Below are 17,343 nucleotides of genomic sequence, written 5' to 3' on the forward strand. Positions count from 1 at the left end.
AAGCATTATTGCTATTTTTCACACGATAATACAACGTGTTAACTTGCGTCGTTCACTTCTTTGATAGCTTTGGTTTTAGTTTGTCATATGGGATAACATAATTTGATAAGGTAAGAGAAAAGCATTCTTAAGTACCAAAAACTATTGCGACTTTTACAGCATTACCACAAAATAGAATAGAGTTGTTGTTTAATGTCGTATGACAGTCAGACCAATAGAACACACCCTACTTTGTACTTGAAGACAAGCTTTGGTAGTACAATACAGTTACGTTATTTCTAAAAATTTGGTCTCATTTTGTTGAAATAAAGCTGTTTTGGGGCAGTCTGCACAGAAATTTCTAGTGTTTTGTCAGGAAAAGTGCATATTTTTTTAAATCCTTGGTGTGTGGAGGTTCAAGTCATTTATAAGTAATTTAGTGATTCTTCTTTTAAAATCCAGTAGCCATGGTAACATACTGAAAAAAATATTATGGAGTTTTAGTACAAATCAGGGGTGCCTTTCCAAAACCAATAGCCAAATACTATGTTGTATAAAATATCAGGCACTTAGACACTATCAGAGGATGAAACCATGCATGGAGTAGGTGGAAAAAATTTAAAAATAATAAGACCCTTTTTGATTCATTCTCTCACAATTTTAGTACCAAAAACTAAGAATTTAATACACCAGGGGACTGAAAAGTTCCGGATACCATTCTTTATTTAAATAACATCTGTTTACCATAACACATATTACATCTGTCTATGTATAAATGCTTATCTACATTTAAACAATATATCCACCAAATTTCATGATTTAAATTTAAGTATTACAAAATTTGACGAGGGTAACTATTTGACTCGAACTTGATGGAAAAGAGTAATCGAGGGAACCAATGTTATAGCAGTACTAAAAAGAATGTAATACAGGGACAAAGACCAGACATGGAAAATAGACATACAAAACAAAGAACATAAAGTAAGTAAAATCATACATACAAAGTAACAAAAGCCGTGTATTTCAATTATGAAGTCTTTTGTGTGACCTGTGATGAAACCTTCATTTATTCTAGTCGAGCACACTACCACGAGACCACATAGATGATTTGGATATGAACTTGAACACTTTTGAAAGTAAAACGTTATTTTCAATTTCGATAAATTAAGATCAAGTGTGGATGCCTCTTTTTGCAATAAGTTCCATTGCCAAATGGCTCAATATTTAATGATTTAGTCCGATGAAGCCTAGTCAGTTGAACAAAATCAAAGTCTGAAAATAAGTTAATTTTTGTTTTCCTTTATATCACTGTCGTGTAAAATGTCAGTAGGAAAGGTAAATACGATATTAATTCTTTATTTTGTTTAGTATTCATCTTGAAATATTTTACTTAATTGTGCAGATATTTACCTATTCTCGAGACCAAAATCAAAAGAAAATGTTAATAACCCAACTAAAGTTAACCGGTTCGGTAGTCTCTTGGTATTGCGCCCACCTCAGTGTATTTGGTCGAAAATTGAAGAGAGAATTATATATTGGTGTCCCATTCTTCAGGAATCACGCGGTAAGAAAGGGAAGAGTAAAAAATGGTTGGCCTAATCAGGATAATATTTATATGAACAATTGTATGCTCACCTGCGGGTTGTTGTCTCTGTTACAAAGAGTAATCAAGGTAACCAAGGTTATAGCGGTAATCAAAGAGTAATCAAGGGAATCAAGGTTAGCGGTAATCAAAGAGTAATCAAGGAAACCAAGGTTATAGCGGTAATCAAAAGAATGTAATCCAGGGACAAAGACCCGACATGGAAAACAGACATACGCAACAAAGAACATAAAGTAACTAAAATCATACATACAAAGTAACAAAAGTAAATTAGCAACTTTGACTCCACTCAAAACTGGGAGCATGGACCAGGTGCACCGGTAGGGTCCAGCTTAGGTTTTCAGCTTAGGTTTTACAAATCCAGCTTAGGTTTTCAGACTGGTACAGGTATTAAGTTGAACGATTGAAATCATATATAGATATTTGGCATAGGACATACATTAACAAAAGTTAACCTAGTTTTTCAAAAATTATATTCTTAAATATTTTCATTAAGGTCATCTTTCATAAAAACTCAGAAAATCTCTCAACTAGAATATTAGAATATTAGATATCATCTGTCTCAATATTTGAACTGGATAAGATATTTTTTATCGTTATATCATTAGAAAAAATAACTAACTTCCTCTGTTTCAAATTTTGCTTTATTTTATTTTATTTGAAATTTAACGTGTTACAAATATCATTTAAATCGTTTGAATTATTTTCCGTTTTTTTTCCTAGTAAGTGCCGTTACTTTCCTACTTACTTTCATGTCATAAACGTGGTAATTTACACAACTTCACAATATTCATTTATTCAGGATTTCAATAACCAAATACCAGGTTATGTATTTTTTTTGTCGATTAAGCAGTGAAAGGAACGAATAACGCAATGAAGCTATTTAAGGAGATAGACCTAGTGTAAGGGACATAACTCATGAAATCAGTGATATGTTTGTATTATATAATTTCACCAAAGACTCTCAAGCGTTCGTTTGAAGCAGAATAAAATGAATCCAAGTTAATTAGATGCTTACATAAGATTGATGTAAAATGCTGAATACAAAAGTTTCTATGACTTTTAAGAGTTGTGTCCCTTACTCTAGGTCTACCTCCTTGAAACATCTCAACAAGTTTATCATTTAACGGTAGGACAAAACTTTCGTCCAATACAAACAAATAATGGAACATGAATCTGCGGATCAGGTAAAACGACCCGGTTGATGGAAAGCACCCCAGGTATGAATACGTCAATTCTACAATAATTTGGGATAAGAAAAATAACTGAAATGTCGTCAGAGGGTACAAAGTTTTTCCCGTGACAGTTCTGTTAGTATACGCGATCAATCATTTACGATGCTCAATACTAGTAAGCTCCACATTTGACAACAGCAGTAACTAGATTTAACAATTAGTTGAATAGCAGTAAAAAGTTAAAATGCTAAATCCCGGTGGTGGTTTCATTGTCACGAATAATGCAGAAAATTATAAAACTTAGGCAGTAAGACACTATTTAATTGATATTGTGAATGTTTTCATCAGTAAGACAGCAACAATGTAGTAAACATGCTGAAATATTGTTATGCTTTATGACATTTTCAATTGATAGAAAAACAGTATCCGGTTTGACAGCAGCGTTAATTGCATGATGAAGAAAGGTCTTGATATATAGAGTGTTAACAATAACTATATTTTTCCCGTGAGATCAAGAAACATTTGATAAAACAATGCAAATTGTCAAGGTTTCATAGAAAACAATTGTTATAAAGATTGGGTAAGATTTATTGTTTGTGTTTCTTTCAGCTTTTTACAATCCTTGTAACATATTTTATCTTAGTCAAATAAACATATGGGTTGTATGTTTTATTGTCTACTTGATCGCAATCCCTCATAATTTTAACAACGGCCATCAGAAGACATTTAAGTAGCAGTCTTTGTGAGAATTATGCAAAATATGAAAAATGTGATTCACCCCCAAAAAGGCTACATATTTTTATTTTTGTAATTAGGTTGTTTTATGGGTCTATGAAATGTGTAATTATTCATTCAAATCTGCCTGCTCTTAGGAGATAATTCACATTGACAATCCAGTAGATTCTATTGTATTTGAGTGTAATTTACAGAGTTATCTCCCTTACTTTCGAATTCTACAGTGCATTGTATGCATTTGTTTTATCTCCTATGAGCACGGGTTAAATGAAAAAACAAATGTTAATTTATGTTTACTACAGCATTTTCAACAAAATATCAAAAATAAAAAGATGTAGGGTTTCCAACCATGTATCACATTTTGCATGATTCTTAGCTGGAGTGCTACTTAAGTCGTGGCCTTTTAGTTCAATTCACACAGGTCGACACGTATCCGGTAATTATAAACGCTTAACCAAAAGATAGATGAATACATACGCGGACTAATACAATATGTCCATACTCTCAAAATGTCATCTATGAGTATATGAAGTCACTTACTAATCACTTCCTCCATAAATAAATGAGAAACACACGATGTAATTACAGCTTAAGGTCAATGGTTTGTTTTTTTTTCAAATAATTACCAACTATTCTTTTTTTTTTAAATTGTGTTGTAGAGCGCATGTGTGCAAAGTGAATATAAATTCAACATTCGTGATATGGGAGGAAGACGAACACATTGTGTCTGGTTTTATATGCTGATGAACCAATTTTGTAAGTAACACACGGTTTGAATACAATTAAAACGTATTTAGGACTTCAGATGACATGGACTTATTTTTAAAACCATTTTACCATTTTATTACTATGTCCTATTTTGGATCATCTTGTTGTAAAACTAACATATGAAACCTTAAGTTATTAAAAAAAAAACATTTTTCTTAACAGACCAAATTCGAAAACTATGTCTGTTGGTCCTAAAGGTATATCAACATCTTTTTTTGGTCTTACTTTCAGACCAAAATTTGCTACTGCATTTACCTATCTTGAAAAATGCGATTTTGTTTTCAAAATTTACATAGGAAAAATTGAGATATATGTTTTGCATGCATTGTGATAACACCAGAGAAGCATATGTTTCTCATTTGTTTTCGCAGTTTCTTTTGAAACAATGATTATGGAATACTTCTTATTGTTCAATAAAAACAAATGTTTTTCCTTTTTCCGCAAGCAATGCAAATTGAAAATGTTCGCGTTCATGCGATTTCTAAATATATGCCATTTTGGAAAATTTGGATTGAAATAATTTTGTGTCGGAGACACTCGCATGATTTTAATATTGACAAATTAAACATATTGAGCAATATTAACAATATCATTTAAAAAAAATAGAATGCTGATTTCCTTCCAATTGGCAGAAATATGTCATTTGTCGCAACCTCGAAAAGGATAATAATATTGCTATTTTTGATATTTGAAACAATTATTTTGGACAATTATTAAAATTTAAATTGTTTGCAGCCTTACAATCTGCAGAAATATGTCATTTTTGAGAAATTGGACTGCAATTAATGTGTCGTAGCCACACATATGATGCTTATTTTGACAATTTTTACCTTTTAAACAATAATATCTATCCATTATTGAAATTGAATTTGTTTGCACCCATACAATTTACAGAAGTCTGTTATTTTGTGGAACTGGGACTGAATATGTATACATTTGGAAAATTGTTTTTCTATTATATATATATATATATATATATATATATATATATATATATATATAGAAGGGTCTGAAAAATTCCCAACTATGTTAGAACTGTCAAATTTGCGAAGCAAATATTTTGGTGGTTCCCTCCGAGGGACTCGAACTCGTACCGCTAGCTGGCCGAATGGTCTAGGACGCTGGACTTAGTGCAGGCGGTGTAGTCATATATGTCACAGCAGTACGAGTCCGAGTCCCGAATAGGGAACCACCAAAAACTTTGCTTCGTAAATTTCACAGTTCTAACATCGTTGTGAATTTTTCAGACCCTTAAGTTAAGTTAACGTTATCTTCCCTGTATCAATTTGATCCGATGGAGCAGTGTAGCGAATAGAGTCGTCACATTCTGAGACGTTATATATATATTCATGAGACGGATGAAAATATTGAATTTTGTTTCGGGAAGGCCATAAATGCATCAATCGATCTTCCTTTGTTTATCATCAGAGTGTAACAGTGCGATATATCACTGCTATTTGTATTTTAGGTTCTAAGAACGAACAAAATACCCGGTAAATTTTAACAGAAAGAAATGTTTATCATCTAATCTGGAAATGGCGAAATTTATTACCCACGAATATGTTTACGAACGTATTTGAAAAGTATGTCATAGCGGAACTGGTTCCTATGGAATTATTATGAAAAGTAAAATATCACGATAAGTGATAATGGTCACATGAAAAAATCGAAACATTTGAACTTTACCCAAAACTGCTATAAATTGGATATATATTGGAAACAAAGAATCCACGAAAGGAATTAATAGTAATAATTTATTTATATTTGATTAGTATATGCCAAACTCCAAACAGCTTCTGACGTTTCACACCTATTATAAACTATGCAAACAGGTCTTTCAGAAAATCTAAAATCTTCAAAAGTTAATTATTTATTGCAAGGCTTTCACACTTTCAAGCAACGCTAGTTTGCAGAATATCGAAAGGCTTGTCTGCAGTAGTTTATAAGATAAAAAACAAAATGTCTGCCGCTGTGTGGATCATTATTACATACTTGTAGGTAGGAACAATGCCCTAGAAGTAACAAGCCCGAATACACAATTGGGAACGGGCGTGGCAGACTTCTTTACCTTATCCGTGAGTACAATACCAGCTTCACCAGATGCAACATGTGCATGGGAACGATTAAACTTAGATGGAACGGTAACTCACCTTGTGAATGACAACGTCAAAATTTTAATAAACAGTCAATTAGAAATCAATGTGATTAATACACAGCTAGAAGACACAGGTTTTTATAGATGTATAGCTTCAAATGGAATCGAAACAACCAACGGTCCTTACGTCAGAGTTACAATTAGCATAGACAGTAAGTATTAGGCCCAACAATATGGACAATCATAGTAAAAGAATATGGCGTTTGTCTTATTCAATGTTAAATGGTCGATGGGAATAAGGTTAAAAGGGGAAAGGGGAATTCTCAAAGCTTGTACACCTCTCATTGATCCAGTACTAATACTCAGTCTCTTAATGCTAATTATTACAATACAGAATGATTTAACTTTGCGTCCTGTATAAGAGATCATGTAAGCTAGAGTAGAGAAACGTAGAAAATCTTGATGCGGATTCATGTATGCAGTGGAAAGTGATGGAATGTGACAGTAGGGATGAATAAGGGTTTATTCTACATGTTCTAATGAAGAGTAGAAGTACAGCGCAGTATACCTCTTAGTTGTCTGCTGCGCTTTCAGCATGACACGTGGTTGGAAATGTCAATGTTTGTAATTAATGTGTCACCGTGTCGTTATTTTTCTTTGTTGATGTTTTTATCATATCGTTCCGTTTAGATGTTGGATTTTGTTTGTTTTGTTCTATTGTTGACTATTTTGCCGCTAATTAATTTAATTAATCGATTCAGTAGAAGACATTTTTGTTTGACAGGTATTCCTACCATCTCTGGGCCTTCTAGCTTCTATACCATAGCAACAATAAATGCTGACGGAGACGAACCTACCGATTTACAATGTGCTTTTAGTCCTTTTGATGCAAGCATTACCGTAAAGTGGCTTCACATAAATACATGTAATGAATCAAGGTTTATTGAAATGTCTGATAACCTCAAATATGCTGGGAGTAACGCTACTCATCCTTCCCTCGTGATATACAACGTCGATGCGCGTGATCTTGGGAGATATTGGTGTCAGGTGACCAATTTACATGGAACTATAAGTGCCTACGAAATTAAACTGGAAAAGTCGGGTGAATATTTATTATAAAAGAATAATCTTATTCTTTGTCAATATTAAAAAAACACTACTCACTTTTGATTCTCAATATCGATTTTTCATATATATATATTTTTTTTATTATATTGTATTTGAACAAGGCAAATTTCCAGCAAAATTATTTGGAATAAATATATAAACATAAATGTTATTAGATACAGATTTATTCGTTGTTGGATATTTTTATCTTTTTTACAATAAAATTCGCAGTTAAAACAGAAAAAAACTTAACTTCAAAAGAAAAAGATGATATCAAGTCTATATTGAATATTGACTTATGAATAAGGAATGTAGTTCGTATTGAATCAATTATTTTTTTCAGTACCTCCAATGTCTTGTGATGACACAACTATGACCATTGGAAATATTCAAAGTTCTACGACAGGTGATATGGCTGCATTGGGTCCGTTTTCCTGTAGTTCACAGTCGGCAGGTAATATTATAGTCATTTGTTGTACGGCAATAATAATCTATCCAACAGATTTATTTATTGTACTAAAAACAGTTGTCGTTCAATTCAATATCTATTTAAAAGTAAGTGTTTGTAAGAATCAGGCAAAATGGGAAAAATCTGAAACATGCATGTCAAAAACCCATGCACCGATCTGAGAATGTGATATCATTCAAGGAAAATAACACCATTTAATCTCTACATGACTGGCTTTGCTCAGATTTTTTTTCAATAGAATCTTTGAAAAATAATTTTGACAGAGTTATCTGCCCTGGAAATGTTCATTTTCAATGCAATCCAATGACATTGGCACTCGAAGGTCCAGCATGATATGGAACATCTTGTCTGTTTTCCTTGATCCTTATGGTGCAAATGGTCAAATTACACTGACAAATAGATGTGTTTTTGTTCATATCATGTTTCACCTGCTGCTTGATTCTTACATGGAATGACAATTAAGTACTACAATATTACAAAAAATACGCATTATCAATTCCAAAAATATAAACAAAATACGTTACCTTATCAACATGTTGTGATATTGTGAAACGATCAACTCATCACCGAAGCACAAAAACAAACACTGATTGTTATGCAATATATACAGTTAACTGTGTGTCACATGTATGTGACAAGTATCGTTTTTGTTTTGTTTTTCATGCTATGCAAACACTTTTGAACAAGATGTTTTGTATTTAACATTCTCTACAACGCGATCAAAATTTTAATATTTTGCTTGATTCATATGTAAATAGAATGAAAAATGTAAAAACTTATCCTTAAGTTACTTTCACGATTTTAACATGATTTCAATTGATAATCACATAATAATGATTATTTGTTTTATTAAAATACTTTGACAACTATATTTAAACATAAACATTTGATAATCTTTTCAATTAAGGCTTTATTTATTGAAGTCACATATTCCTACAATTCTTTTCTTTTTGTCAATTTTGAAGAAAAACAAACGCTTTATGCTTATCTCGATTTTACATGGGTATTTTGTGAACCATGCTTTCCTCGGTGTCTATTCCTCTTTAAAACCACTGTTATATAGTGCAGTGTATATTAGATAATTTAGAAAATAATGCTTGAAATATACATGGTATTCTATTCCCAATTAGGTTAATTCCTATATTGTGTATGTAATCTCGCTTTTGGCAAATTCATTTCAGTGAATCAAGCGATATTCAAAAGATTTCCAGACAATCGTGTTCCAAGCGGACTTATTACGGAATACGACGGAGTTCAAAGTTCAGTTGCATGTGCGTTCCATTGTTTACAAACTGATATATGTATAAGTTTTAACTACCAATACTCTACAGGAGCTTGCCAGTTGGCGCATGCGGACTTACATGCTTCTTTAAATACTGCCAAATGGGATTTTTTTGTTGCATGTTAATTAACATTCAAGTGATCGAAATTCATCGAGGACAATAATACAATGATAACAGATGAATAAATTAATATTGAATGCTTTAAAATGGACTTATTTAAAACAATATTGAAACAACCATTGAATTCATGAAAATTACCATGATGATTATACAGTAAAGATTTATAGTTGAGGGCAGAAATGGTTAAAGGGAGATTCTTTTATATTTGTTTGTCATAATAAATGTTTGTGATTTTCAAATGCGTATATCATATTGACTATTTATTAAATACATTGTTTTTGGTATGTTCTGTTTTGTTTTGTTTTGTTATTAGAAAAGATCAAAATTGTTTCTGGAAAGAATCAATGGAGAATGGTTTGTGATAAAAAGATGTAAATATCATTTTAGTCTTCAAACATCCTGTTGTTTAAATATAAATATGCTTAGAAGTTCCATCAAACCGGCAAAAAAAAACCGAACTTTTAGCTTTTGATTGGAACTCCAGCTAAGAATTATGCAATATGTGATTTATCGGTCCAAGGCCTTTATCTATTAATATTATTATTATTATTGTTATTATTTTTAGTAAGCGGAAATAAGCATTGGGATTTTCATATAACCACTGGTTATAGGAGAAATTTATGGGATCAACAAAATGTACCACCAAACCTCTTTCAAAACGTTTATTTTCGGTACTCACAGTTGTCAAAGAGCGGCTCCAGTGGGGAAAAACGACACTTGTTACTCCTGTAGTGGTATCAAAGTGGATCATGTAAAATTCGACAGATCTTCTGTAAACTTTCAATTCCAGATTATTATCAGAATACAATCGCATTAAATCTATGATTTTTCAAGTCTTTATACTTTTATACTATTTCTACTACTCAGTAAAATCGTGACCCAATAACAGCATACATCGTTGTTACTCCAAATAAGGCGATACAACTAGATACAAATGCGTAGTTCCTGTTAGATATTCCTCATACGTTGTAAAAAACAGTTCCGAAATCATCTTCCAAACATACAGAAAAAGATGTGCTGGAAATGCTGGAATTTGTAATAGACAACATATTTGTCCAATGAGGAGGACGCGTTACTCAACAAACGGTTAGAATTCCAATGAGACGAAATTATGTTCCGCTACTTGCTGACCTATTCCTTCACACTTTAGGCTGCCTTTATAGCTGATCTGATTCAAAAGTTTAGCTAGATCCATTAAACACCTATAGATGAAGTAGTATCATTAAATAATCACAGTTTCAAGGATTTGATACATAGAATTTTCCTGCAGCACTTGAGAAAAGAATACCATAGACACTGTGAAATTAGCCTCATATCCTAACACTTAGATGTATGTTGTTTGGGAAAACTATTGACCAAACTACACGACAAATACAATGACTTTTCATTCCGCATTGCCAATTGTCAATTGTCTTTCATCTGTGACGACATCCCTTGTACATCTCTGTATGTAGTTTTCATATCACAACTCATACGTTATGCCAGAGATTTCTGTAACCAAGCAGACCTTTCGTATCGTAAGATTAAAGTCATTACAACAGAAGTTGTAAAGTCGTCGTATGCATCATGAACTCGCGGATTGCTGCAGTGTATCCATCTTTTGTCTACCAGGGCTTTATTTGTTATGAGCAACTCGGTGGGTGTTTGTAGAAAAGCAGATGACGCTTACCCTATCGGTAATCATTGTTTATGCTCATAGTTGTTAGTGCAGTCTGAGTTGCTCATTAACTTTTGTCAATTAGTACGCATATTTTTTGTTATTTTATGTTCTTTGTGTTGTGTGTCTGTTTTCCATGTTTGATCTTTGTCCCTGTCATACATTTTGTTTTTCTGATTACTCTGTAAAACCTATATTTAAGCCAACATTTTCGTTTGAAATACCAGTACCAAGTCAGAACCATAGCTTTCTCCTAATTTAGAAAAAAAACAACTTTTGTTTCCATGCGATTTCATAGGCACAAAATCATACATTTCAATATTGATCTTAGATATATGTTTCCGTTTTGAAACATATGCAATCATAAGTTGCGATTTTCCCGGTGTATACAATTCTGGCAAGAACTGATACAAGGAACAAACGATGGCTTTGAACCGTTTTTCAAATAAAAAATAATATATATTTGACAAAATGGACCAATTCGGAAAATGTATTGAAATCTGATATCCGGTGCACCTGGTCCATCCTCCCAGTTTTTGGTGGAGTCCGAGTTGTTCATTTACTTTTGTTACTTTGTATGTATGATCTTAGTTACTTTGTGTTCTTTGTTGTGTATGTCTGTTTTCCATGTCTGGTCTTTGTCCCTGGATTACATTCTTTTGATTACCGCTATAACCTTGGTTCCCTTGATTACTCGTGCTACTGTTCGTGACATTCTTGCTTTGTCGTGATGAATTTTACGACTACACTGCAACGGCGCAACGTTGTTTACGAGGTGGGTATTTCTTAATTGATCCATTGTGAGGAAAAGTTTCTTGGTTGATTCCGTTAAAAAATATATATGTCAAGTTTTTGCAAGAATCAGAAAAATTGGAAATATCAGAAATATCTAATCCTAAACGATCTGAGAATAAAATTATAGTGAATGATGCTATTTGAAAACATCAATTTGTTCAGAAATTTCTTTTAAGTAGGGTGTTAGAATTTTTTTTACAGTTATCTGCCCTGAAAATGTTCAATTTTAGTGCAATTTTAGCTCAATTTAACAAATTGATAGGGAAAAACTTTTCCCTTGATTGTAAGGGTGCAAATATTAAACTTTAATTTTTTTTTTTTCATTCCATTTTACAACCACCGCCAAATTCTTACAGAGAATAATACTTTATCAAAAACAAATCAATTATGACATAATTTTGATCATTGCAGTTTAGATTTATTATGACTAATGAATGAATAAAATGCCACTTAAAAGTTGTGCATGTTGTTTTATAACGATAGAAAGAATAACAAAAATATATTCATGCAAAACTGATGAATATATTGAATTTTGTTTCAGGAAGGCCATAAATGCATCAATCGATCTTGCTTTTATATCATCCTGTTTAATTGTTAAATGTAACAGTGCAATATATCACTGCTATTTGTATTTTAGGCCCTAGGAACGAACAAAATACCAGGTATATTGATTTTAACACTATGAACTGTTTATCATTTAATTTTTAAATCGCAAAATTTAATACCCACGAATATGTTTACCAGTTTACCACACAAATTCCGAGAAAAATAGCAACTGTAAAGAGAGAAATGTCTAACACTTTCGTCAAAGGAATTAATAGCAGTACTGTATTTATATTTGGTTAGTATATACCAAACTCCAAACAGCTTCAGACGTTTCACACCTATTATAAAGTATGCAAACAAGTCTTTCAGAAAATCTAAAATCTTCAAAGGTGAATGATTTATTGCAAGGCTTTCACAATTTCAAGCAAGGTTAGTTTCAGAATATCGAAATGCTTGTCTTCAGTAGTTTGTACGATCAAAAACAAAATGTCTGCCGCGGTGTGGTTCTTGATTACATACTTATAGGTAGGAACAATGCCCTAGAAGTAACAATCCCGAATACACATTTGGGAACGGGCGTGACAGACTTCTTAACCTTATCCGTGAGTACAACACCGACTTCACCAGATGCAACCCGTGCCAGGGAACGATTGAATAAAGATGCAACAGTTACTCACCTTTAGCATGACCACGTCAATATTTTATATCATTAAAAAGTCACTCTGTTTAATACATAGCTCGAGGACACGGGTTTCTATAGATGTAAAGCTTCAAATGGAATCGAAACAACCAACGGTCCTTACGTCAAAGTTACAATTAGCATAAAAAGTAAGTATTAGGCCCAACAATATGGACAATCATAGTAAAAAAAATATGGCGTTTGTCTTATTCAATGCTAAATGGTCGATGGGAATTAGGGTAAAGGGGAAAGGGGAATTCTCGTACAAAATCATTATGCGGTCTTAGGTATGCAGGGAAAATAAATGGAATGTGACAATAGGGATGAATAAGGGTTTGTTCTAACGAAAAACAGAGTTAAGTTTTGAGTTATACAATGTCATTGTGTTATTGCAAATGTGTCGTTTGCCATATCGTTCCGTATAGTTTAGATAATGGATATGTTGTTTAGTTTAAATGCTCACTATTTTGCCGCTAATGAATTGTATTTATCAATTTAGCAAAAGGCATTTTTTGTTTGACAGGTATTCCAACCATCTCTGGGCCTTTTAGATTCTACGTCACAGCAACGATTAATGCTGATGGAGACGAAACTTCTGATTTACAATGTGCTTTTCGTCCTTTCGATGCAAGCGTTACCGTAAAGTGGCTTCACATAAATGCATGTAATGAATCAAGGTTTATTGAAATGTCTGATAACCTCAAATATGCTGGAAGTTACGCGACTCATCCTTCTTTCTTGATATACAACGTCGATGCGTGTAAGTTATAGAGATATTTGTGTCAGGTGACCACATGGAATTATAAGTGCCTTAGAAATTAAATTGGAAAAGTCGGGTGATTATTTATTATAAAAGAATCTTATTCTTTGTCAATATGAAAAAAACCTTTCGCACTTTTGATTTTTCTCAATGTCAATTCTTCATACTTCTATTTTTCCTTTCCTTTCATCATATGTTTTAATGTGGAAAATTAGTAGCGAAATAATTTGGTATAGATAAACCAATGGAAATCTAGCTGTAGAATCTGTATTCAGTAAAATATTTTTGTTGGTAGATAGTTATTTTTACACTATCTTTGTTTTTTTACAACGAAGTTCGCAATTAAAACAGGCAAAATCTTAACTTCAAAATAAAAAAAAGATATCAAATACAGAAGAAACATTGACATATGAATAAGCAATGTAGTTCGATTCGAATCAGAAATTTTTTCCAGTAACTCTACTGTCTTGTGATGACACAACTATGACCATTGGAAATATTCAAAGTTCTACGACAGGTGATATGGCATTGGGTCCGTTTTCCTCTAGTTCACAGTCGGCAGGTAATATTATAGTCATTTGTTGTACGTTAATAATAATCTATCCAACAAATTCATTTATTGTACTAAAAGCAGTTGTTGTTCAATTCAATATGTATTTAAAAGTAAGTGTTTGTAAGAATCAGGCAAAAGGGGAAAACCTGAAACATGCATGTCGGCATGTAATATTATAGTCATCGGTTTTAAGGAAATAATTCATCCAGCAGAACTCTTTATTATACTACAACAGTTATCGTTCAACTCAATAAGTATTTAAAAGTGAGAGTTTTTTTAAGAATCAGGCAAAATACGAAAAATAAGAGACATGCATGTCAAAAACCCACCGATCCGACAATGTTATATCACGAAAGGATCTTTTCTCTATTTGAAAATATTACTATTTAATCATTGCATCACTGGCTTTGCTCAGAAATTTTTTCAATAGAATCTTGGAAAATGAGGCTATTGACAGAGTTATCTGCCCTTGTAATGTTCATTTTCAAAACAAACAAACATCGATATGTATTCAATTCTATAAAGTTAACTGTGGGTTAAGTATCGTTTTTGGTTTTTCATGCAAATACAAAAAAAATTGAATAAAAATAGTTTGTATCTAACAATCTCAACAATGATATCAAAATGTAATTTGCTTGATTCATAAGTAAATAAAATGAAAAATGTAAAAACTTCAAATCTTAAGTTATTTTCGTGATTTTAACATGATTTCAAATGAAAAAAAAATTGATAGTGGCATTGTATTAATTAAAAGATTTTAAGATCTATATTTAAACATAAAAATTCTATAATCTTTTCAAATAAAGCTTGACTCATTGCAGTCCATATATTGACAATTCTTTGTTTCCTTTTCCTCGATTTTGAAGAAAAAAAAAACGCTTTTGGCTTATTTCGATTTTATATAGGTATTTTGTGAACCAAATTTTCCTCTGTATCTATACCTCTGTAAAACCACTGGTATATAGTGCAGTATATATACGATAATTTAGAAAATAATGCATGAAATATATATTGAATTTCATTTCAAATTATGTTACTTTCTAGGTTATGTAAATTTAATAGGAAATTTCGATCATGTCAAATTACATATAAATATAGTACAATGTTTGAAAATTATATTTCAGCGAATCAAGCGATATTCAAACGATTTCAAGACAATCGTGTTCCAAGCGGACTTATTACAGAGTTCAAAGTTCAGTTGCATGTGCATTTCACTGTTTACAAACTGATTCAATACTCTACAGGAGCTTGTCAGTTGGGGCATGCGGATTACATGCTTCTTTAAATACTGCAAACTGTGATTTCTTTGTTGCATGTTAAACATTTTAGTGATTAATGTTTTTCGTGAGGACAATGACCACAAGAGAATAAATGAATATTGATTGTTATACAAACGCACTTATCTAAGTGCAAGTATTTATAGTAATCAGGCAAAGTGGGAAAAAGCAGAAACATTTATGTCCAAAACCCACCGATCTGACAATGTAATATTTGTAAAGTCCGTTATTTGATATCTGCATCGGTGGCATTGCTCAAAAGTTTGTCAATATGATCTTAGAAAAAATGAGATTTTTCACATAGTTATCTGCCCTTCAAATGATAGTTTTTTTCTTACTATGTTTCACCTTCTGCCTGATTCGTACAGGGACTCACACTTAAAACAGTATAAATGCAATAGATGAGGGCAGAATTGCTTGAAGGAATATATTTTTTTTTATTTTATATTTGTCATTAAAATTGTTTGTGACTTTCAAATTTGTATATCAAACATACAATTTATTAAATATCTTTTTACAACAAGTGTAACAAACTTGATTTCCCTTTGATTTATTCCCCTTTGTCTGAGTAAGTGGCTTAGGTATTTAAATGTTTATGTAATTAAGGGTAAGTTAAATTTAGATTTATTAAACAGGTTTGTGGGCTATTGTCAAAAACACCCTGACTGATTTAGTATTCAGGTAATTAGTTAGGTTCTGGACAATGGAGCGGCAGCATGTGTTAAGGTGGCACATAGAAAAACCCTTGAGTTGGAGGTAATTATGAGTATTTCCAGATCAATGAAATTTGATAAAAAGGAACAATCAGTTCAAGATAATTCCTACTTTTTTTTATCATCACGGAAATAAAGTGCTCTTTGGTAGGTTTGAATCTTATATATTGCCATGACCACATCTGTCGAATTTTATCATTTCACTCATAGCGTAGATAGTGATGAGTTTCACACGTTTTTCGTGAAATATATGGCGTGTCATGTGAATGGCAATGGATTTTATATATATTGACTTTTCAGTGGACTCAAATGAGTTTTTGTTATTTTCACAGGGAATAGGGATATTTTCGTAGATTGGGTTCAAGATGGTAGTAATATTTTAGAGTCAGCCCATGGTTTTGCCCAACTTGTATAAAGGTTGTGTAATATTGTTTAGAACAACAGCCATTATAAAAATGGGGATATATGGAAATTAAACTTTGGCAATTATAAGAAACAGTGTAGAATTTAAAAAAAATATAATGTGGAAAAGTGTTATCTGGAAATTAATGTAAACCTCAAGGAGCGGTAAATAAGTTTACTTTTCATTTTGAAAAGGGAGAATTACTTAGTAATCAGCAGTGAAAACGTGATCAAGAGTGGTGATTTAATGAAGATGGAGACATCATATTTATTATTTTGTTTTATTCTTTACATTGTGTTGCATTTATGTTGTCTTGTGACTGTAAGAGAGTAAGAGGGGGTGAGGAGTGTGTCATGCGTTTATGTTTATTTTGTATTTTTGTTTCATCAATAAAAGTAAATTTTCATTTGTTGATTTTAATGCCAATTGGCAGATCAGTTTTGGTTCTATGTGGGTCTTAAAATAACCCTTTGGAGTAAACGTCACTTCGTTACCACGTATTTGTTTTTGTTTTTGTTTTTTTAGCAAAGAAAACAATAGTCTCTGAAAACGAGCCATGGGAACTTAACGTTAATGATTTGTGATAAAAATATGTAAATATTTCAATGTTCAGACTTCCTTTCGTA

General features: G+C 32.0%; 1 protein-coding gene across 1 annotated transcript; it reads left to right on the plus strand.

Annotated features, from left to right (window-relative positions):
* Positions 1-9,571, plus strand: LOC148597322 (uncharacterized). Its single transcript, XM_088563586.1, has 6 exons — positions 1-110; positions 4,152-4,248; positions 6,259-6,567; positions 7,140-7,457; positions 7,806-7,916; positions 9,113-9,571. The coding sequence occupies exons 2-6, from the start codon at positions 4,194-4,196 to the stop codon at positions 9,337-9,339; spliced, it is 1,020 nt and encodes a 339-aa protein (XP_088419712.1). The 5' UTR covers positions 1-110; positions 4,152-4,193; the 3' UTR covers positions 9,340-9,571.
* Positions 9,572-17,343: the final 7,772 nt, after the last annotated feature.

This window comes from Perna viridis, chromosome 15, assembly GCF_037379345.1.
Source record: "Perna viridis isolate PV_CMFRI_1.1 ecotype Kerala chromosome 15, ASM3737934v1, whole genome shotgun sequence".
NCBI lineage: Eukaryota > Metazoa > Mollusca > Bivalvia > Mytilida > Mytilidae > Perna > Perna viridis.